The 25421-nt window shown below is 37.5% G+C and overlaps 1 protein-coding gene across 11 annotated transcripts in view; it reads right to left on the bottom strand.

Moving 5' to 3' along the window:
- CDC14B (cell division cycle 14B) overlaps positions 1 to 25421 on the bottom strand; it is a 103157-nt gene that overhangs the window by 26303 nt on the left and 51433 nt on the right. For all 11 annotated transcript variants that reach the window (XM_034647232.1, XM_034647238.1, XM_034647234.1 and 8 more), the window contains exons 4-9: positions 24561 to 24653; positions 11432 to 11508; positions 6663 to 6729; positions 4098 to 4160; positions 1254 to 1341; positions 719 to 949 (exon numbers count right to left, since the gene is read on the bottom strand). In XM_034647232.1, coding sequence (XP_034503123.1) covers positions 719 to 949; positions 1254 to 1341; positions 4098 to 4160; positions 6663 to 6729; positions 11432 to 11508; positions 24561 to 24653 — 619 coding nt within the window. The remainder of the gene's footprint in view (positions 1 to 718; positions 950 to 1253; positions 1342 to 4097; positions 4161 to 6662; positions 6730 to 11431; positions 11509 to 24560; positions 24654 to 25421) is intronic.

The raw sequence follows: 25421 nt of genomic DNA on the forward strand, positions 1-25421 counted from the left end.
TGGGAGAAGTTAAATAAACCCTAGTACATCATACAATGTATTACTACACATTCATTCATTCATTCAGTACTTATTAAGTGCCAAGGCACTGCTTTAGCTGCTGAAAACATAGCAACTTGTTAGAACATAAGCTCCAAAAGGAGAATCCCCCAAAGTCTGCTCTGCTCACTGACATATTCTAGAACATATCAAACAAAAGGCACTGATACATATTTGAGAAATAAATGAATGCTTGTCTTTTTTTTTTATTCACTTATTTTAGAGAGAATGTGCACATGTGCAAGAGCAGGGGGAGAGGGAGAGAGAATCTCAAGCAGACTCCCTGCTGAGCATGAGCCCAACACGGGACTCGATCTCATGACCCTGAGATCATAACCTGACCCAAACCAAGAGTTGGACACTTAACCAACTGAGCCACCCTGGCACCCCTAAATAAATGCACTTCAGTGTGATAAGGTTTTGTAGGGTTACCAATGAATAGAATTTAGTTTATTGTACTTTTCATATGAAATTTGGGTTTTGAAAGCACTCTGTATATGCGCAGCTTTTTAATGTCAATCGTACCTCAATAAAGTGGTTTTAAGAAAAAAGCAACTTACAAACAACGAGAAGAAAGGCAGCTTCATGTGTCCTGGCGTATAATCAAAATGGGCATGGTGTGTTTCTAAACATACATACATGCATGTCCACCATTCTTTAGCCAACCCTGGAAACGTACCTTTACAATGTACTGCAATGGCACCCTCTGCGTTTTCACAAATATCCAGAAATTCTTTGACGATGGCATCAGTAGGCGTGCTGCCATCCGCAAAGAAAAGATCATAGTGATCGAAACCAGCATTCGTAAAGCGTTTGGCATCATACATCCTTTTATTCAGACGAATAATGGTAGTAACGTTGTGATTCTTAAAATATGGAATATAAGCCTCAGGAGAATGTTGGTGGTAACCTACATAAAGAAATTCACCAGATGCTGTCAAATGCAGAAAGAAAACAATGGATAACAATTTTACCTGTAATTGGGCAGAAAGAGTACCTGGACTAGGGACTGAATACCAACTTGATTATAACTGGAAAAGCACTAATTTAAGAAGTTAAAAGCCAGGCAGAATGATGTACTAAAATGACAGAGTATATTTAAATAATTAAGATGGACAAGCGTGGTTTAACTCTTTGGCCTCTTTCAAAGGAAAATACAGGATGGATACTTTTTTTAATAACAAAACTATACCAGGTCCCCTATTTTTGCATACCGCTTTCAAGTTTGGTTCTTGAATGAGGTCCACAGAAGGCAATAAATCGGTCTGGTATTATCCAATTTAAATCTCCATTTTCTGCTTTCTGCAAAGGGAAGATCAGTATAATTCATTTTTAGACTTAATCTCCTGTCCACATCCCTTCTCAACACTGAATGTCTGAAGGACTTCAAATCCATTTGTTTTAGCACAAAAACTGTTTATAAATGACCAGGAGAGAGGAAACTAAAATTTAGCCTGCTATGAGTATTCCCAGGGAATAGTTAAGTTCTCCTGGTCCCAATCACTTTTCTTAAAAGAGTATCTTTGCTCGGACAGTCAGCTTTTGGAAAATAGAGCTGATAGTTGCTACCTAAAATATACCAAGTATTTTGGTTATTGGATCCACATAAATCCTCATGTGGTTGCTGCTACTTAATAAGAAAGCAAATTTTTTTTGCTATGAGGGAATCTAGAAACTTCCCTATTTCCCTGAATAACTAACTGGCTTCCGATACAAGCAATCTTGACTCCTTCAACAAAGGGAAAAAAACCAAAATCCTTGATTTCTTGGTGTTTACACCTTATTTCTAGAAGACACACTTCCATCATTCTGTCAGTTATTTAGTAAGAGGGTCAATGAGAAATCTTCACTAAACCCACCAGGATATTTGAAATTATAGGTACACTAAGATCACAGTATATCTCTAGAAAAGAACATGAACATAAACTGAAATTTAAAACACTTTACTTTGTTATTAAGTCCTTTCAACTAAGTTACCATACCAATTATTATAAGATAAATACAGCTAAACTTTAACAGTAATAGAAATGGATACACAAAGACTTAAGCAGGAAGTGGAAGACACTTGATAGTTTAGAAGGAAAGAACTAGCAATAAAAACAAGATCAATTAGCTTTCAATTGGGATATATGTTTTGTGCACCCAAGAACAAGTAAGAAATAAACTGGGAGTTGCCTGGATATCTACAGGCCAGTCAGGTAACCCAAATCCAATGTACCTGACTTAATTACCAGTGAGGGGAGTTAATGAGCCCACGTTCCATACTAAAAGGACTAAGCAGGAATGAGAATGTGTCCAGATATTCCAATTTTGAAATGAAACCAGAAATCTGGAGTTTTTAATGAGGAACCTATGATTAGATTTCATTGAATCACACACATCACAGATTGCAAGATGCATCCTGAGTTCAGAGAAGTTAAAATGGGAAAAAATGGGCATCATGGAATCAATGAAAGACACTAAAGCAAAATTTTTAAATACACCACAGAGACTAAACAAAATGACCCATGGTCTGTAGCTACCTAAACAGTTTCTTGTGTCTCAATGCAGTTTCACTGAAAGTAAACAGCATTTGTGGGCAACCCTGCTACTCCCCGCAACACTGCCATTTCTGCATTAGTGAGAGGGATCTAATTAGCACCTATATCACTCCTTAGTAACATATAAAGACATCACTCTGCTCCACTGAAGAAACACCAACTGGCATTCTTCCTAGTTTTACTTGCCTAAAAAGAGAAAGTATATTTTATTTTAAATGTTTAATTTTACGAGGACAAGCACAAAAATAATGGTATTAAGTTATATTTACTAGTTTAAGATGCAAATTAAAAATATATTGTACTTCAGAAATGTACTATTAGAGAGAAGATATGGTTGGCCCGGATGAATCAATCATGAGCTATGCTTTAGATCTTTGTACATCACAGTGGTGACTAATGGTCACTATTAAAACAGTTCAGTTATACCTAACAGTTTAAAATAACAGTTACTCTAGAAATCGATTGTGAACAGACAGTTATCTGCGGATTACAAATACTGATGCATTAAGTGCTGTCTGTGGAATCTCTCCATCATGCGTGAGAATGTCTGCTCAAGATAACCACAGTAGGGTAAAAAGACAAGATTCCATGAGTATTCTTGGTGAAAAGACCTTTAGCATAGCATCTTACTCTCTATTTAAAGGGTAAATGGTAGAATCAAATTACTTATTCTTTAAAAAACAAATGCACTGCATTCGAAAATGTAGAGGACATCTATTGCTTTGCCTTCCTGGACTTGCTTCCCTCTCATCTGTGTGGTTCGATAGGGCTGATCCCAGCACTTCACTCCAACCTCCGAGATGGCCCACCCACCAACAACCCTCACCAGGAACACAGTCTGGTTTAGGGCTAGGGATACGATCTAAGGCAGGCCAATGAGGAACTTGTGGGTCTTTTCTGATGAGTTTGCCGAGAAAATAAATCAAAGCTACTGGTCGACATATTTGTCACTACTGGGGAGCTTTAGTCCAATTTCTGATAAGTACTGGAGTACATTAATGTGGTCATGCATGAAGTTACAACTGCTCCTGGATTTTTTATTTATGTAAGCCAATAAATTTTCCTTTTTTATTTTAGCTATTTGTATTTACTTTCTGTAACGTACAACCAGTAGTGTCTTGACTTCGTACGAACAAAAGGTTATGATAAAAACATATTTTCCACAGGTAATTAGATACATATAATGACTATTCATCTCATCAGATCCTATGCTAAGGGTTTTATGATTTCCTCATTTAATCACTATATGAAAATCATCAATACTCAAAAACAAAACAAAACAAAAAACATTAAAGAAAAATGCCCATAAGCACATTCATGCACTCTGGAAAGATGCATCAAATGCAGAAAGCAGCACTAAGAACTGAAATGCAGAACTGGGGGTAAGAGGATAGAGACTTGAAATTTGTTTTTACTCTATACACATCTAAATTGTTCACTTCTTTAAAAAACAAGAATATTCTCTCTGTAAGTAAAACATGAATAAGGGAGTTAAAAGCAACATCCTTGGAGACTTACTTCATAGTGTTCATATTCATCAAGGTTAAATGAGTTGAAATTAAGGAAGTCATACTGCATTGCCTAAAATCCAAAGGAAAGCTTTTAAGAATAAAGATGTAAATAAGAAAACAATTTCCAATCCAATTTCCTAATTAAAAATTTCAGCAGGTACCCCAAAAGAGCATTATTATATTTAGATTTTGTTCCACTGACTAGTTTTCAAAGAAGGTGGACTATGCGTTTTAAATGCTTCCATTATCTGGTAGATTAGTTATAACAATATTTAGCAGATCATGCTAAGCAAAATAAGCAGAGTATCTAAATTCTGAGACAAAGACGAGCTCATGGCCTTTGTGAAGTGTTGTCCCTGCTCGATGATCCCCGAGCCAAGCAATATGTAAGCAAGAATTTTTTTTTAATTGAAGTACAATTGACATACAATGTTTTATTAGTTTCAGGTGTCCAACATAATGATTTGATAATTCTATACATTACTCAGTGCTCACCACAGTAAGTGTAGTCGCCATCGGTCACCATACATTATAAATACTACTACTGACTACATTCTCTAAACTGTACTTTCCATCTCTGTGTATAAGCAAGATCTTCTTGATCAGAAAGGTATTCTTGGTTCATAAGGGGTGACTCCGTAAACACAGCTTTCAAAATTTAAACTACTAAATATGAATGAAAAATAAGGCTTACAATACCAAACAAAAAAGCCCCCATTTTACAAAATATAGTTATTTAAATTCTAATTCCAAGACCATGATGAATTATACTTCATTGAATTCAAAATACGCAATACATGTCACGCTATTTGAATTAGAGACGTTCCTAACAGAATGATCAATAAAATGTAGTTTATAGGCCATTTCTATTCATAAGGAGAACCTATAAAAGCCGCATGAAAATTAAGTCACAATTATATTTATAAATGTTTTATATATGCAGTAATATTCCAAATCAGCTACCAACAAAAAAACGTTTAAATTGAAAATCAGAAGCTGTAGAATAAAATTAAATATAAAGCGAGAAAAGCAATCTTGGCCTATAGTTCCTGCTAATTAATTCGACTTTGGATGCAGTATCTGATTAAAAAAAAAAAAACTAAGCTGAGAAATAACAATGGAAACCGCTATTGAATGTCATAGCAGACCATTTTCAAGGCTAAGTTTTTCACCTCTCCTTTTACAGGAGAGAAGGCAGCCCTAGGATCAGGACAAGTATGCCTGCCTATATTAGCAGTTCCCAGGGTCCACCTGCAGAACTGTAACTGCAGCTGGAGGGGTTCATTTACACTTGCTGTCCCCCCACCTCTTGAGCATGCCCGCTGCACAGGACCTGCCTAACCTAAGGCCTGATGGAGCTGCCTCAAAGCCTATGGCAACGAACCCGACCAGCTCTATCAGCCACTAGACTCAAACCCAAAAAAAACTTAAGTTCCATACCTTGTTGCCTAATACAGGAAAAAAAAAGTATACTAATCAATCTCCGAGTTTGTATAGTACTTCTCAAAATTCTCAGAAAGCCACTGTGTTTCATTATACAAGAAAGGAAACCCAAGTTCCTTCTGCCTCTGAAAATACAAGTCGTATAAAACTTGAGATGTTGGGGTGCCCGGGTGGCACAGCGGTTAAGCGTCTGCCTTCGACTCAGGGCGTGATCCCGGCGTTGTGGGATCGAGCCCCACGTCAGGCTTCCTCTGCTATGAGCCTGCTTCTTCCTCTCCCATTCCCCCTGCTTGTGCTCCCTCTCTCGCTGGCTGTCTCTATCTCTGTCAAATAAATAAATAAAATCTTTAAAAAAAAAAAAAAAAAACTTGAGATGTTGTCAAAGGCCTATTTGATCCGTGGACAACTGATCTACAATTCTTGTTTCTTGTGCTGCCCTGACATTCAAGACACATGCCTGAGGGAGTGAGTGTTATAACCAGAGTATGCTGCGTCACCTAACTCCAGGGGACCCCATTCATTTAGAATGTGATATGAAAGGCGTCCCTAGGAGTCAAAGACAGCAGGCAGCCCTGGTTATAAAACACAGGAGTTATTTTTAAATAGCTTTGACAAAGCAGTGGTGACCTACTTAGTCTTATATAAAACCTAGTAACAAACTAATGGGCTATACAAATTCTTCTGTTGAACTAAAAATTGAATGCTTGAAGATACAAAAACGAAGTGTTTCTATCAGTTACTGTGTTCTAGAAATGTCCGTTGTAATTAGGATCAGTGGATACAGGACAAATAAAATACAACAAATGAGAGAGAACTTGGAAATCAGTAATCTACTTTTTGTTTCTCTTTGAAATCACAACATACTCAAAGCAAGTCTGGCTTTAGCACCTAATTACGTAATGATCTCTTACTGTCCTCTGCTGCTCAAGTGGCTTTTCTCCCAACTCATTCACAGAAACACTCAGATTCAGAAAAACTTCTCTGGTTTGGCGTCATTCTAACATTAGTGGGGAAATGGGGTATCTCTGACATCATATACATCTTGGAAGATCTTTATGGAAGAAGGCCTAGCCTTCCTTGGACTGTAGTTTTCCAACTCAACACTAGGCGCATCCCACGAATCACTTACCTTCTTTACTGCATGAAAACAGTCGAGGAGTGTAATGTAGAAATTGCAACTTCCATAGGCAGCATCTCTGAAATTCCAAAAGTATTGAAATACATATAGCTCAGTTAATTTAATTTTCTGTAGTACACTTGCCTCAAGACAAAGCTGACTAGAATTTAAAATCAAACCACAAATTAAGAACCAGGCTCGAAAAAAATAAAAAATAAAAAATCTTGCCTTTTGGTTTTTAAGTCAAGGATAAGTCACTTATAAATTTCACTGCAGTTTCTACCTATTCCAGTAGATAGTTTTATAGGTGTGGATCAATAAGGACGATTTTCTAAATTTCAAATGACCTCTCAAAATAATTTCTGGCCTTGATGAGTAGGCTTCAAAAGTTTCTTCTTAAGTTCTAATCAGTAATACGTTCCCCACCCCACAAAAGGGCAAGGCATTGCATTTTCTTCTTCAAACTGGAAAATACCATATTAAACTGTTACCAGGAAAGCCTACACATATACACACACATACATATATACGTGTGCAAGTGTAAGTATGTGTATATGTCCATCCATGTAGGAAAAAATACTGAGAAATCAAGGTAATATGTAATCCTAGATGCAAGCTAAAAAGCAGTCTGCTCTTCTCATGCTTTTATAATCTTTAACAAGTTAACTGAATAACTTGTTTCTGATTCTTAGAAGATTAGGGTACCAAGAAAACCACAAGAACTAAGGGGTCAACCACTTTAGTACTCCTGGGGAAGTGTTTGAATTAGTTTACAGACAATTCCACCCAAAACTGCGTCAACAGCTATCAGTAATCTTACCACAAATCTCTTAATGTCAGTTAAGATTTTGTCTAGAAAAATAAGGCCATCCTCCACTCCCACCTGCTTCTCCTTTCCAGCTACCTTGAGCCATTATGAAGTGAAAATGTTTGGAATTAGGCAAGATAAAAATTAATTTATCTGTGATCATTCTAGAAATGCCAAACAACTGTGACTCTCTGAATGGTCCTTAATTTGGTTCCTTGGTGGAACCAGCTGCTTTTGAAGCGATCATTATTAATTGCCTGCCTTGGTTGGGTTTTCACATTGTATTACTTACCTGAAAAATTAAACAGCACATTTTAAATTTTCCACTTACACAAACCTTTAGAATACAGACATTTATAGCAACATGAACACGGGGGAAAAGAATATCCTTTTTACTTCAGATAGTTTTAGACATTACTGTCTGAATTGGTTAGAATTACTGAGGTAAGTTATATGTTAGCCTTCATAGGACTGCACACAAAGTCTTATGACACAGCATTTTTTCCTACAAGCTTCTGAATTTAAAAAGCTGCTCTTCTAAAAGCTAGAAAAGTTCTCTACGCGGCCTAGAAAATGATTTTACCAATTGTTTATTGGCAATATTCAGGAAGGAGATAAACAAAATGACCCACAGCAGTTCTCAGTGTGGTCCCTGTTCAAGATCTATCTCTGTCTAATAAATAAATAAAGTCTTTAAAAAAAAAAAAAAAGCTAGGTCCCAACTCTCCAAAATGCCTACGATATGACTCCATTCACATGAAGTTCAAAGGCAAGAAAAACTGATGTGGTAGAAATCACAGTAGTGGTTACGTGGGGGGTGGTTACTGACTAGAAAGGGGCCGAAGGGACTCCTTAGGATTGCTGGCAGTGTTCTGTACCTTGAACTGGGTAGTAGTTACATACACACATGAGATTAATGGGTTTCTTTCAACTGTATTAAGATATACATCATGGGGCGCCTGGGTGGCTCAGTCGTTAAGCATCTGCCTTCGGCTCAGGGCGTGATCCCGGCGTTACGGGATCGAGCCCCGCATCAGGCTCCTCTGTTGGGAGCCTGCTTCTTCCTCTCCCACTCCCCCTGCCTGTGTTCCCTCTCTCGCTGGCTGGCTGTCAAATAAATAAATAAAATCTTAAAAAAAAAAAAGATATACATCAGCTGAAAAAAATATATGAATGTCTAACAAATGTTAGCTAAGGACAGGCACTATACTAGGTGTTTTATATGCAGGATGTTACTTAATCCTCATACCCCATTAGGGAGATCCTATGTCATTTCCACTTATGGACTAGGAGATCAAGGCCACATTTGTAAAGAACAAGAGAAATTTTAGTGCCAGAACTGAGCGTCAAACTCCCCTTGGTCTGACTACAGTCAAACTATAAAAACTATACAATACCAGCTCCCAAGAAAATAGAAAGCAGAGGCCCCCTTCCCTCACAAAAAATCAACTAAGAAGCAAAGGAGTATTACAGGTGATAATCCCAAACAACAGCAGTATATGCTCTTCCTAACAATAATTCTAAGGTATCAAGAAAATATTGAACTACATTTTATACTATATTTTCATTTAGATGGCAGTGAAATAGCGATATAATCCATTAAAAAATCATATATATGTATATACAAGCATATGTAAACCCAGTGGTTAAACAATTCTATCTAAGTTGAATTAAATATAATTAAATATTGCTACGGAGCATAAAAAGTTTAACTGCAAATGAATCCTATTCTTATTAACAACTATATTTATACTGTGCACTTAAAGTGCAAATACTTATGCACTTAAAGTGGCAAGGAAAAAAGACTATAATGCAATTTTGTTCAAAATATTATCAAGCTTAAAAAAATATTATCAAAACTTTATTAATTCGGATTGACCTACTTTCTAATTAGTAAGTTCAACAGAACAGTAAAATGTGAAGTGCCAGATTTTTAAATCTGCACATGCTGATACTTTTGTAAAACGCACTAAGTATAAAATGCAATAGTATTGTATTGTCACATACCCAAAATAACACAATAATTTCTGTAAATAAAAAACACTATTCAATAAAAATATATACTTTATTTTTTAATTTACAAATAAAAATGAATTACTAGAAAAATAGAAGGAAAAAAAACACATCAAATACAAGCCCAGATTCTTCTAAAATTTGATTCCACACACATTAAAATACTCTATTAAATTATTATAAAAGTCTCTAAATTCTTACTTGCGATTCCTGTACTTATCTCATCACAGCCGGTAACAAGTTCACAGATTGACACTAATTCACGGGCCATACTTGGAGAAACAATACCTTAGATATATCAAGTATCTGGCATCTAGGCCTACAAGGATTCAAATTTTACAAACTTGAGCTGTTTCTAGCTAAGTCTTGTTTTTTAAAGAATTACTAACTTTACTCCTGGGACCAGAAGTAACTAACTTACTTCATATCTCAGTGCCCAACTTCAATAATTTTAAATACAGGTATGGCAAAAAAAAGCAACATTTATTTTATTTTTGGCCTTTGCATTTAAATTAATGCAAATTCTCTTTTACACCAACAGTGTTCCATGGATCCTTACTTGGATTATGCCAAATATGTGTGCTTATTCTATTTCAGGACCTTATGTTATAAACTTTAAGAATGGCACTATTATAAAGGCATACCAACAAAATTACCAACAAAATTAACACTGTATACCAATGTTCCTGTGACTCACAGACCACAGATACAGCATTTCTTCTAAAGGAAGTATACGGTTGCTGTTATAGGTTGAGAAGAAAAGCACGGCACTCTATTAGAAAATAACCTTCATCCTCTTTCTACCCACCTCAAATAATAGAAGACCTACCATAATCCTTGCACTAGAAAGAAAGATGGCAGTACTGGGCTCAAAGTAATTCTCCTAATTTGCTAAATCACTTAATATACAGTCTTCAGTGCAATATAGAACTGAAACAGATATCAAGTCCATGGACAGTCCTACAGTTACTGACGGTCAACGGAGGACCCATCCCAAAGCTTGTCCACAATGAAGTCAAATTCACAGCCTTACGTTTTAAAAGCAAGGTCATACCTTCAACATCAGGCATTCAAGGTATATGCAACAATACTAAAACTACTGACGTATAAGTGGAAGAATAATGCAGTTCTTGGAATTATCAACACAGTACGCAATCCGTAAAATTATTTCACGTTTATTACATGTTAAGTGCCATACAGTGTTTCAATTACGTAGCTAAGTCAAGGATTTTGAGAAACAGATAGAGAAACATTTTGAACTTAAAGAAGAAAACAGGCTTTTTCAAAATTTCAACACAATCACCCAGTAAGTCTGAGATGAGGATGAGGCTCTCACCCATTTACATACGGACGTTACTTACAGACCACATCTATGAGACAGCCATTTGGTTTCTCTAGTAGTGGTGCTCCATTAGCAACCCCACCCACTATCTCTGCCTGTGTATTGCTAGGACAAAGAGGTCCCGTTACGCCACTGAAATTAACTCCTGATTATCAGGAAAACTTAGTTCTTAATTCTTAATTCTTCAGGACCCAAACTCCTCAGTGGTAGCTCTGAGTACCATAACTCCAGGACTGTCATCTGATTACAAAGTATAGTTTCCATGAGTGGCAGAGGTTCTCACGTAGAAGTGATTCACTGCCACGAGGGACATCTGGCAATGTCTAGAGACATTTTGGTTTCCACAATTAATTTCGTGGAGGTGGAGGTGTTACTGGCAATGAGTAGGCAGAAGCCGGGGCTGCTGCTAAACGTCCCACAATACACAGGACAGCCTCCACAACAAAATGTCAATAGTGTCACTGTTGAGCAACCTAGATCTATGGTGTTATTTGTACCCACTCTAAAATGACTATTTCCCAGGTCTTTCCCCCACCCCCCCACCCAGAAAAAACTCTGCCAAGATATTTCTGGCAAGGGCCTGACTGAATGAATCTACCATATCATTCTTATATTTACCTGAAAGGAATATAGGATGCATCTCCACACATTAATATTCTATATGCTTCTTCTGGAGCTCTCCCCAAATATATAACCTACATTTGAAAAGAGAAGAAAAAGGCAATTTATTTCTAAATGAAAATATAGTGCTGTCACTCTGAAGTTTTGTACAATTTCTCTCCAATTAACTGAGCCTAGTTCTCCAGCCTTCCTTCCCAAGGATCCCAAGAATCACCCAGTACCCTATCAGTGAATTCTTTTTTTGCTTAAAACTGCCATAGCTAGTTTCTGTTACTTGCAGTAAGAGCAGCAAACAAACGTCACAACAACCTTTTGTGGTAACAAGTATAGCATTTTTAAAACAGATTTTCGAAATCAAGACATTAGACTGAACACATGCTTTTAACCTCATCTCCATCCTGAAAATCCACTGAAATGACCGTAAAGAAGTGTGTGGGGGATGGGGTAGGGAGATGGACTGAGACTGGGGAAAAGGGAATTCCATCCATTTAGATTTAACTACTTATAATACTGTACAGGTTTCCTATAAAACTTCATTTGCCTCCTATTTTCATTGGCTTCTTTTATCCTCAGAACTACATTACGCTTCCATCTTTATCTGACAGAATTACTTCAAGGAGATTCTTTAGCATTTTGGGTCCACTGTTGGTATTCCTTGCATTTCCACTGGTTTCTTGTTCTCTGCCCTGACATTTACTATGTGTATGATTTTTGGGGCGTCGTTCCTTTCTCTCAATAATTCATACATGTTGTTCCACTGTCTTCTGAGTTCTAGAGTTGCAGAAGTATTTTACTAGCCTCATTCTCCCCTCCTTTTTCTTACAAGTAACCTGTTCTAGAAACCTGGGAGTTTGAGAATTTCACTGGCATCATTCTAGTAAATCATCCTCAATCTCCAAGAAGTCTGCCTGGGACTTTCTGAGCTTCATTCAGTCTGAAGGCACAAGTCTTTTTCCAACTCAGAATCTTTCTTCAGGGGGGCGCCTGGGTGGCACAGCGGTTAGGCGTCTGCCTTCGGCTCAGGGCGTGATCCCGGCATTACGGGATCGAGCCCCACATCAGGCTCTTCTGCTGTGAGCCTGCTTCTTCCTCTCCCACTCCCCCTGCTTGTGTTCCCTCTCTCCCTGGCTGTCTCTGTCTCTGTCGAATAAATTAAAATCTTAAAAAAAAAAAAAAAGAATCTTTCTTCAGGGCAGGGCATTTTCAGCTCATAAATGGGGGGAAGGGGAGGTGGCCACAAACAGATTTGGCACATATATTATTACATAAATTAGATTCAATGCGAAAGCTTACTTTGGGATGATATACTTTAAATTTTGACTGGTAAAAAGAAATCACTAAAGGGGTACATGGGTGGCTCAGTCGGTTAAGCATCCAACTCTTGATTTCGGTCCAGGTCATGATGTCAGGGTCGTCGTGGGACTGGGCCCCGTGTTAAGTTCCACACTCAGCAGGGAGTCTGCTTGAGATTCTCTCCCTCCGTCCCTCTCAAGCATGCGCTCTCTCTAAACTAAATAAATAAATCTTTTTTTTTTAAAAAGAAATCACTAAAAAAATTAATTATAAACTTTTTATCTCCATTACTTACATATATGAGCTGTTTCCTCAACCATAATTGTGAGCTCTCTGAAGTGAGGACCCATGTCTTAGGTTTCCTTTTAAACTCCTGGTTCATATACTATACATGGACTCTGATTTGATGCTTAATTCACTGAACCTAAATCTACTTATAATAGTTAGAAAATTCTTCTTAAGTTTTAAAAAATCACTGGATTAAGAGAAATTATAAAATCACAGATCCAACAAGGATCTTTGAAACTTTGATAAGGACATGTCCCAAAACTGGTCATAACAGTTGATTCAGCTTCCAGAGGGCATTTTACCAATTTTCTGTTTCAAGAATCATAAATGGAACTTTTTCCCAATGTGTAGGCTGTTTCTCAATATGGTTTTATCCCATTTACTCTAAAAAAAAATACAAAACTGTAACTATACAGAATCCTCTAACATTTATCTATAGCAGCATACAAATCCACAAAATAAGGTATAACAAAGAACAACTGATTCCAAGAATAAGGAAATGCTTTGTTACCTATACCTAGGTACAAATTTTTAAGTACAGTTATTTGTGATTCATGTAAGACTGTAATTTATCATGAATTAACCACAAGATAATCATTTTATAATCTCACTCTTCATTTTTGTCTATATATTACTTCCTCTTTTAAGCATCAACTTATCACATGACTTTCTATTTTATTACTATTTATTTGGATAAACAGCATGACAATTCTTTTAGGAAAAATTTAAAAAATTTTAAAATCCAACCCTCCTCTCCTTTCCAAATTTCCTCATTCTCTTCTAGTCTCCAACATGCTTCCTTTCTCTTCTAAGGTTTACTATATAACACCAGTAAAGTCTTGTCTTTTCTGTATTCTATTTTAGGACTTAGTAGTAGACAGACCCCCCTCCAAAGACCAATCGAAAACAACAACAACAAGAAAAACAAATAAAATACACCTTGAGGTCAATGAGAGTAAGAACAGGGCTTGATTCATTTGTGTGTGTGGGGGGGGGTGTATAATTTAAATTAACTAAATGAAATCCAGAGACCTCTTTCAGAGTCTCCCTAAAAAGACCTTCTCTCAAATTATATAAATTTTTCCTTAAGCACCAGATTAAAGATAATTCCTCTTACTCAAGATTGCAGTTCTTTGGTTTCTTCAATTACTAAAACTGCAATGGTATTATTTCCTTCTAATCTTCAAAACAAAAATAGTCTCTAATACATTAAACAATTGTGGGTTGGAATTGTGCCTTGGAACACACATTCATTTCAAAGAACACAAGAGCAATGTAACATTTCTCTTTTGGGGGAATAAAACCTAAATCCCATGTAATAAACTTTAAAAAAATGTTATTTTTATTTTTATTTATTTATTTTTAAAGATTTTATTTATTTATTCGACAGAGATAGAGACAGCCAGCGAGAGAGGGAACACAAGCAGGGGGAGTGGGAGAGGAAGAAGCAGGGTCATAGCGGAGGAGCCTGATGTGGGGCTCAATCCCATAACGCCGGGATCACGCCCTGAGCCGAAGGCAGACGCTCAAATGCTGTGCCACCCAGGCGCCCCTAAAAAAATGTTATTTTTTAAACCCAGTTGGGGAATGCTTGTACATAATGTACATAAATAAATGATACTGGGTATAATGAGAAAAGCTGAAAGAAATTAATAGACTCAGAATAAATCTATTTATATGATGCTGTAGTCTGAACGTTTGTGTGCCCCACCTTGCAAATTCCTATTTGAAATTCTAACCCCCAAAAGGTGATGGTATTAGATGGGGACTTTGGGAGATGGTTAGCCATAGAGGTGGAGCCATCATGAATGGGATTAGTGCCTCATAAAAGAGGCTCCAGAGAGATCCTTAGCCTCTTCCACCATGTGAGAGCCCTCACCAGGCCATGCTGACATACCCTGATCTCAGAACTCCCAGCCTCCATAACTGTGGGAAATAAATTTCTGTGTGTTTACAGGCCTCCCAGCTCTGGCAGTTCGTTACAGCTACCCAAAGGCCTAAGGCACATAACTATCAAGGAAATATTTGCTAGTAATCTATCATTTTTAATTGTACACCCATGCATCTTCCCTAGTCAAAAGACCTTGCCATATGAAATTATTTTAAATTTAAGAAAAACCCTATAAATGACTCCTGTATTAACACAAATCCTCAAATTAGTAAACTCTAAATCAATGGAATTTTATGATCTGTCACTGTATTCCTGGCAATTTGGAAGCTAGGTCCTTCTCAAATTCCTTTGGTATATTTTCATGAGAAGCTATGTACAAATATAGAATGGTCATTTTAATTCTACATTGCTGTCCAAAAATAGGAACCAACAAGTGAGGAACAACAGACATATTAAACAGCTGTGGTAGCCAGCTTCTAGAACAGCCCTCATCATGCTCATCTCCTGGTATTTCTACATTTGCAGGGGGCTCCCTCCCACAAAGAATAGGGCACCCATGTGTAAACAATGCATAAAAGGCAGAGTATGACTTCCGAGGTTAACTCATAAATGACACTGTGGCTTCTGCCATGGATTCCTCACTCTAGGGACCTCAAGGTGTAATTCAATGATGGCATCTGGGCAGCGCATGTGGCAAGGAACAGAAAAGCCTCGTGCTAATAACCAGTGCTAACTGGCCAGGGGTGTGAAATGGACCATGTTAGCAGTGTACCCTCCAGTCCCAGGCAAGCCTTCAGATGACTGCAGCCCAGTGGGTAATTTGCCTGGCAGCAAAAGGTAACAGGGTAGCACAATAAACAGTAAGGAAATGATCACTTCAGTTTGTAAAAAGTGGATAAATAAGCAAATAGATGACAAGTGCAGAGATGTAAAGATAAGCAAGCCCCATGGCTTGGAAAGCATCAGGAGGGAGAGCCTGTTGTCACCTCTCTCCCTCTGAGGTAAGGTAATCTTTCTGAAGAAGCAAAGGGCAATCTCACAGGATGAATAAAATACTGAGGAAAAAATACCTGAGAGGTCAGTAGTGCTTTTTGAAGTCACAGTGCAAAGATCTTTTTTGCTGAATAATACCATAGCCATTTCCAGGACTTTCACACCCCATTTTTAAAAATTATCATCTGCCTGCCCCAGGCCCTGTGAAGACTGCTAACCATGGACTACTGATGTATGTTTCAAAACCTGGGAGGGGCTCGATCAGTGGTGAATGAAATCAGTGGAATGAAAGAAAAGAATCACAGTCTCAACATTCAGTTTCAATCCTGACAATTCAGGCCTCAAATAATGGAACCCAATCATTTAGACACATGCTTCTTATTTCTATTCTTACATACAACATTTTGAAGCTTAAACTATGTATTCAGAGAGCCTATGATATGGTTTTACAACCAAAACACTACACAAGTCATCCTGAAAATGAAGAACAAAAGGTTATTTAAATTCCACAACAAATGTGGCAGCTTGATAAACCAGTAAACCATTTTCAAATATTTTTCATGGAGAGATGTCACAATGTTTCCAGTATTAACTATTTTCACTTCAACCAGATGACATAGTCTTTCCTATGCCAAGACCTGAATAATCTTTTTAAAAAAATCCCTCTCCAGATTAACACAGAATGTTCACGAATCAGTTCAAGTTGGAAATAAGCTTAAAGATCCAATTGCTGAATAAAAAAGGTGAGTAGGGACAAGACTATACATAATACACAGTTTTATACGATAAAATAAGAAAGTAAAATCACTTTCACAGTTCCTGCACTAATACAAAAAAAACCTCCTAATCACTTTTTTAAAAAATCAGCTTTATATTCCAACAGTTTTAACTTTTCAGTTATTTATATGTATGTGTGTGTGTGTATTAGATTGGTATAATGATCCTCGATTTAGATAAAGGGAAACCGCAAGTTTGACACAGCAGTCATGTATCTACCAAGGCCAGACAGCTAATAAATGTGAAGGAACTGGCCCTGGGTATTAGCGTACATGGTTACATTATGTGGGTAGTAGGGATATTATTTTAAAACAAAGCAAAAATCTTGATTTTTTTTTTTTTTTGGCATGAAACCGCCTAATTTTTAAACACTGGCAAAAACAAACTACTATTTATAAATAAGCGGTTACATGCTAGCAAGCCACTACTTCACTGGTCACCCAAAATCACATTGCTTGTTACTGGATGGAAGAGGGCCTACTGCTCAGGCCTTATTTATAGACAAGAAACCATACTATCTAACACAAGTACTGAAACAAGGACAGGATCCAAAATTCCAGAGAGCTTAAAGATCTACAATCAAAGCTCGTAACAGAGAGCCATTTCTCTTCACTCTTTCCCCAAATTAATAGCACTTCGCAAGCGTCACAGGCAGCTGTAATACCAGCGGTCAGGCTCACTAGGGCAAGAAAGGAAGTGAGGCTGTGATCAACTGTGATGCGTACACTACCTCCACCACATGCCTCTTCCTCTGGCCCATGCCGTCCCCTTCTGGGCACACCTCACACTAACCCAGCTCCTGGTTGCTATTTACAGCAGCCTGTTGCTATGTGCCTTGCTTGTCACAGATACCCAGATGTCTGTCCGGGGATGAGTATTTACAAAGACTTGGGTCGTCCCACCTGATTTTATCTACTCCAGTCTTTGCTGTCCCATCTAGACTGCTGTTTGCTGAACCGGATTCTTACCTACTGCTTTCAGATCCTCTCCTCTCTGCTCCCTTTGGCTTAAGTTCTCATTTGATCCTTTCACCCTGCAGCCACCTTAACCTAGCACTGACCACTCTAGGTCCAAAATAATTAAATCCTTAAGGAAAAGTAGACCACAAGTTCAAAAGACCATCATTAAATAACAAATGAAGTCCCTGAGCTCTTAGCACGACTGTTGAAGTAATCTCAAATTCAACACAATTTAGTATTCTACTCACAGACTGCTGAATTAATAAAATCCTAGAACTTAATTAGTATCATAATTTTCAATGTAAATGTTTACAAGGTAAGCCATTCTAAAGGTTATAAAAATTGCTTAGAATTAAAAAATACTACTACAGAGTGATAAATTTTGAACAGGGAATCTATATGTTACCACAATTAGCTCTCCCAAAGTAATCTATTAAACATTAAAGGAAAGCAAATTTGCAATCTATGTACCAAGAGTCTGCGTGCATCATTTACTTTATACACAGAACACTTTAACCACAAAAAAGTGTTAGAAACGATGGTTAATTTCCCAGGCTAGCCCTCAAAAGTACATTTACCTGTGGAAGAGCTGAACACTATATATCTGCACAAAAATGTAACCGCTGCGGTGGGAGGATATAAACAAAGTTGATAACCAATAAGATAACATGGGGACTTTCTTGTTTTTTAATATAAAAAGTAGATTTAAGTTATGATAATAGTGGAAAGAAGAGGGAAAAAGAAAGAAAAAGACATTTAGTGAATGCTTAATTTGTGGCAGATACTCTACATAAATTGAAAATAAAAGCAGCTCAGTGGCCTCTTCCAAAAAATTTGGTTTGCAACTAGAAATTAAAGTTTATACTTACTAGTATAATAATACCCACCACTTCCGCTACAAAGTATACATATAAAAAATTAAATAGTAAGGGAGAGATAAAGTGACAATTATTTCTTAAATGATTATATAGAGTAATTATGTTTTAAAGAACCTCTGTTCACTAAAATATTAATAAATTTAACAGTTAATGCTTCGTTTTTTAAGTATCTTGATTTAAAAGCCTAGTTGTGAGTTCAGCTATTTTTTTGTTGTTGGTTAAAAAAAACCTTTATGGAAGTATAATTTACAATCAATAAAAACATCTTAAATGTACAGGTCAATGCATTTCAACAACTGTCCACAGCTGTATAACCACGTCACAATCCAGGTGTCCATCACCCCAAAAGGTTCTTATACATCTTCCCAGTTAATCCCAAATATCTCCCTCCTCCCCATTAAGTCTGAGGCAACCAATGATATGCTTTCTGTCACTGTGGAACAGACATCTTTCCAAGAGCTTCATATAAATAAAATCATGTACAGCTGTTTCAATTCCTGATGCTAATGAGTGCTGTAACTTAAAAAGATACTTTACTGTGGTAAGTAAATGCAAATGCAGGAATGACTACACTCATTTTCTTTCATCCCATCCAACAATGATGGACATTTCGTTAGTCAATTCCCAGCATCCCAAATGCCAATCAGATGTTGTTAAAAAAAACTAATGGGGAAAGTGCTGCACATTTTAAAAATGTTTAGCAAGTAAGTTTAAAATCCACTGAAACTTTATTTAGATGATTTTAAAGTGGGTTATAACATTTTGTTTTGTGGCTATTAATATAACACTTAACTTTGACAACTATGTCCTTAAAGGGAAAAGACCATTCTGCCTTTCCAGTAGGTAACTGGTTTCAGGAAACCAAATTGGTTTCAGCCTCAACTGGAAGGGGGGAAGCTCAATTCCCATAAAAGAAAGCCAGCTAATAAATGAAGGATGAATAAAATAATTAGAAATTATGGTTATACTGAAACCGTAATGTAATTATTGAATGAGGCAAGTACTATTAATTGTTTAAAACACCAGACACATGGTTGATGGGGAACTGAACATACAAACAGTTCCAAAATAACACCACATGGAATCCATTAAGTCATAAAGGAGAAACCATGCATTGAGGAATTTGATGGTTAGCACCAAATCCAGTGGTCATTTTTGGCATCCTTAATGCCTTAATGGAAACACAGGTATTACGTGTTTTCTCATACGATGCAACGTATACTACTAATGCAGGAGCCTATGGATTTAACTTCCGGCTCATGAGACATACAGAGAATGGAGAAACAAGTTAAAAAATATCACAAGGAAGAAACCAGAGAAATTCAAAAGGTGGAACACCCCATAAGAGGTCTGGCCTCTTCCATAAATCAGTATTAGCAAAAAGGGACCATGCATGTGTAGAGAGATTAAGGGCACAACAATCACACACAACGTATGGTCCTGGATTAGCTTTTGCTTTGGACATTCTGGATCAACAGAGGGAATGTGAATATAATCCAGGAGTCTGATAATGATGGAGTATGTACTAAAATGGAGGAATGGGCCACTGACTGAAAAAAACAGGTGATAAAATATAAAATATGGTGAGGGGCACCTGGGTGGCACAGCGGTTAAGCGTCTGCCTTCGGCTCAGGGTGTGATCCCGGCGTTATGGGATCAAGCCCCACATCAGGCTCCTCTGCTATGAGCCTGCTTCTTCCTCTCCCACTCCCCCTGCTTGTGTTCCCTCTCTTGCTAGCTGTCTCTATCTCTGTCAAATAAATTAAAAAAAAATATATGGTGAACATAAAACATATGGTATATTACACACACATATGTACATGTCCTGCTTTTATAAATACAAAAGGGGGTTCTTTTTAAGGACAGTTTTCTAAATTTCTCAAGGGTATAAATATGGGTTTTGACATGACATTTTTTTACAACAAAATAACAAAACAAAGTTTCAAACTTTTATTTTCAAAATACTCTCTTCACTATCATGAATTTGTTTTGAAAGGCACTTGCTTTTTCACCTAAAACTTCACCTTTACTTCAAATGACAGGTTAAATACCACTACCCCCCAAAACCAGCTAGGTAATAACCACTGACGTACCACAACAGGGTCAACTTACCACTTCATAAAATGATGTGACCCACTTACCTTTTCGTAAAAAGAAAAACTCTTATATTCTTCAACTCTTCCACAATGAGGGAGTAATACAAAAGATTTTTACTTTCACCATAATTTTTTTTTAAAAGATTTTATTTATTTATTCGACAGAGATAGAGACAGCCAGCGAGAGAGGGAACACAAGCAGGGGGAGTGGGAGAGGAAGAAGCAGGCTCCTAGCGGAGGAGCCTGATGTGGGGCTCGATCCCATAACGCTGGGATCACGCCCTGAGCCGAAGGCAGATGCTTAACCGCTGTGCCACCCAGGCGCCCCTCACCATAATTTGTTAACAAAGCTCCTACCATTTCCGATTGTTGGTGAAACCATTTACCAGGCCACATAAAGTGTAATACTTGGAAACACACACATCAAAGACATGAACAGTTACGCCAATCATCTCACTTCTGCCATATGTGGCAGCTGACCACCTGACAAAAGGGACTAACAGAGCATGAGCATATCAATCCTGTTTTAATAACTGAGTATTTTGACTATTTGCAAAACCTAACCTTATCCTATGTTTTTAAGACCAAAAAAAAAAAANTTTTTAAAAAAAAAAAAAAAAAAAAAAAAAAAGAAATAGAAGTACCGACACTTTATTCTCAAGCCTCCTCCACACTCCAGATTAGGTCCTTCTGAATACATGAAGATGAAGACAGCACTCCTTTCAGAGGCCCAGAGGGTAAAAGGATGGATAGAGAGTCAGTCCATTCGGAAGACTTCCTTCCTGACAGTTCTTCCTCCAGATTTTTTTGTTCTAACATTACCACACCATCTTCCAGGTCAATCACTAAAAAGCATTACTATTTCCAAAATTCCTCAACAACTCCAGAAAAGTTGATCAAGGCTGCAGACCAATTTTTAGGAAACTCTCACTCTTTCTAAAAATCTTTGATCAGAGGATTCAACAGAATTCACACAGATAAAATCCTCACCTCAAATCCATCAACTCCACACCTGATGTTTAATCTTTTGAAGTATCTATATTATATCTTGACATTCTTTTGCTATTATTTATATATTTCCTTTTCTGGGGCACCTGGGTGGCTCTGTCGGTTAAGAGTCTGCCTTTGACTCAGGTCATGATCCCAGGGTCCTGGAATTGAGCCCAGAGCCTGGAGCTGGGCTCGCTGGTCAGCGGGGAGCTGCTTCTCCCTCTCCCCTGGCACCCCTGGCCCCCACTCATGCTCTCGCACACTCTCAAATAAATGAACAAAACCTTTAAAAGTAAATAAATTTTCTTTTCTTAGAAGTTTTTCCCCTGTTTTCCCACCTAGCATCATTTCAACTCCAAGCTCCTACTTTAGCCAACCAGCCATGGCTGCAAAGACTTTTGTTACAGCCAAGAGCTATAATCCTCCCGTCAAGCTGGCTTCTAACTGAGCAGAGGTATGAACTCAAGTGATGTTCAAATTGCTAACCTAGCACTTTCCTACCAACCAAATCAGTGCTAATCTGAGATTGTAAAATCCTGAAAGGATTTTTAACTCCAAATATGTTAAATATAGAAAAATAAACTTCTACATGCCAAAATGCAATCATAAACAAAGTCAAAAGGCCAACACCAAACTTAGAACAAATATGACAACAAATTTTCAGTAAATATGCCAAGGAGTCATTGTTTTATCGCTAGTAGTAAAAAACAACAGCAATAAGATTTTTAAAAAGAGATTTCTTATTTATAAAATTATCAAGCACTTTGTTTTTAACAAAACTGTTGGTTCCCACCATGCTCACAGCCACCCTCTCTGGGGGTTCTTCACACTGAAGTCACCATGTCTGGTTCCCCTTGCCCCCCCCCCACCCCGGGGACATCTCATCTGACCAGAGACAAATGACTGGCCCAAGAACAGCCCAGGCAGAGCTCTGTGTGTTCCATTCAGGAGCACATTCTCTTAAATGGAATGTCTTCAGCCATTTTCTCTTGGATAATGTAAAGACTTCTACTGTCACACTAAAGGGCCAAATCTCCAGGGATCCCTTTAATAGTTTACAAACCCCAAGAAGTCTGGCTGCATTCCTTTTTCTGTAAAGCTGTCATGATTTATTCTAATCCATGGGGTTCCTCTCCCCAGTGAGGGGCTAAGTAAAGGGACCAAATGCCCCAGTTAAAAGAGCCACCTCTCCATACTCTTTTTCTTAAGAACTTGCATAGGCTTTTTTTTTCCCCCTAAGAATTTCTGTTGCTAGGCACAATAAACACCAGGAGAGATGGGGGAAAAAAAACAAACAAAAGCACCACATCTGGGTGAGTTTAAGAAGTCAAATTTTAGTAGACCTAACCTACAACCTGTGTTTCACACACTCAGAGATGGTAAGAAAACTTAGAGCTATCCCAGAAACATTTCTCCTGGGAGCACAAGAGGAAAGCAAAAGCAAAAAGGCGTTAATCACATTTGCTAATGATTTACTGTTAACATAGAAAAGGAAATTACGGAATGTTTAGGTGCAATTTCAGCTAGTACCACCAACTTCAGTTTAATCACTGTATATTCCAAATTATTAAACTATATACCAGAAAATAATTTTCAAAAGGAGGAAAGCATGACAGAGGCAAGTAGCAAGTTGGGGGAAGAAAAAACTTATCTAAAGAACTTCAAAAACAATCCCCTTACAGTGGGTGGGAGTAGAAGACACAGCCACTTACTATTCTTCTCCAGTGAATAGGATAGCTAGCTTCCACACCAACAAACAAAAAGATAAGGGGCTCTATTGCGGAGGAGCTCTCAGCCTACTCTGGAAAAGCTGTTACTAAGGTATTCCTGCAGATGAATGTACTAGGCAGTGATAAAATGTGACTCTAAAAACAAAGATCTTCCACAACGCTTATAAATAAATGAAATTTATAACTCTTGTGTAAATACTGGTTATTCCAAAGCTTATTTTCCAATGATTCAAACAGACCTCGGGACACCTGGGTGGTTCAGTCAGTTAAGCATCTGCCTTCAGCGCAGGGTCATGATCCCAGGGTCCTGGGATGGAGCCCCGGCATCAGGTTCCCTGCTCGGCAGGGAGCCTGCTTCTCCCTCTGCCTGCCACTCCCCCTGCTTGTGCTCGCACTAGCGCTCTCTCTCTCTCTCTCTCTGACAAAAAAAATCTTTAAAAAAAAAAAAAAAAAAAAGACCTCTCAATGTCCTATGTAACCTACACGGTATGTAGCCTTTTTCCTACAACACTGACTCACCATGTCCTCATGCTAGATGTTTTCATGAGAATGGAGAGAATCCATAAGAATAGATCTAGGAATCATACCTTAGGAAAAAAACTGCCTATATTCAAATTATAAAGCACTCTTACCTCACACTTTGATGTTTTTCTAGAAAAAAAATCTATTATTGGTCCTGACTCCACTTTCACAACTTCACTAAATGGATCATGGGTTTATAAAAACACAGCTTTGGGGGCATTATTGTCTAACCTTAAGTGCCATAACACATAAAAAAGTTTTCACAGTAGTTGTTCAATTTTCAAAAAAACAGGTTTTTAAAGAGCAGTTTCAGGTTCAGAATAGCAAAACTAAGTAAAAGGTACAGAAATCTTCCATATACACTGTGCCCCCAAATATGCACAGCCTTCCCTGTTGGTCAAATCTTTAAAAGCAAACATGCCTTAGAAAAAGTAATTTTGGGGCGCTGGCTCAGTCAGTTAAGTGCCTGCCTTCGAGCCCCGAGTTGGGCTCCCTGCTCAGTGGGGAGCCTGCTTCTCCCTCTCCTTCTGCCTGATGCTCTGCCTGCTTGTGCTCTCTCTCTCCCACTCTGTGTCAAATAAATAAATAAATAAAAACTTAAAAAAACTAAAAAAAAGAAAAAGTAATTTTAAAATTCCCAGCCACAATTTAAAGTACCACTGTTGTATGCATTTTCACTAATATGTTAGGAAATCAGTTGAATACTTACCATATAACATCCAATAAGGAAAGCAGCATTCGCTTGTTTTCTCTGATCAGAGCCAGTAAAATGAATAATCTTCTTCCTCATCATTGTGATGGACTACATAAAGATAAACCGGTGTTAGTATTTTCTCTTTAATTTTAATTTTTCTAAAACTTCATTTTATGATGAAGATAAATTCCAAACCTTAATGTATAAGCATCAGCCTTAGCAAGACCTTTAAAATTATTAACTCTGATATCCCAAAATACCATGTACCTTTCCATAGAAGACATGTTCTTGGATTAGGATGAAAGTACAGTTAAGGGGTAGGGAGGGAACATGAACAGATACAAGCTCTGAAAGAATAAATGAGATACTGGGAAAGGCAGTGGGGGGGAAGGAGACTTTTCTTTCCTTTTCCTGTTTTTGGTTTTAAATCAATTCCCAAAACCGTTATAATTAAAAGGGTATATTAAAACAGGCAAAAATAATTCGTTCTGTTAGAAATCAAGATGGTGAATGGGGTAAGAAGGCAGAGTGAGGGTGCAGCAGAGATAACAGAGCAAAAGTGGGCTCTTACGTGGTGGTGACAATGTTGTTCTTGATTTGAAGACCAAGATGATTACCTACATATATTCAGTTTGTGAAAATTCATTGAACTGTGCACTCAAGATCTGTACCTATTTCTGTGTGTGCATTATGCTTCAATAAAAAGTTAAATAAAAAGGATATGGAATTTAAAAACCAAAAAAGCATATGATTATAGTTAGCACCCCCTCACCTGTATTTCACTAACGTGAGCAGAGACAGATTCAGGTAAGCATAAGGAAAAGGATATATTCAGTTCAAAAAGCACATATTTCTTGGTTTCTGTGAGTCAATGAT

The sequence above is a fragment of the Ailuropoda melanoleuca genome, chromosome 17 (assembly GCF_002007445.2).
Source record: "Ailuropoda melanoleuca isolate Jingjing chromosome 17, ASM200744v2, whole genome shotgun sequence".
NCBI classification, from domain to species: domain Eukaryota; kingdom Metazoa; phylum Chordata; class Mammalia; order Carnivora; family Ursidae; genus Ailuropoda; species Ailuropoda melanoleuca.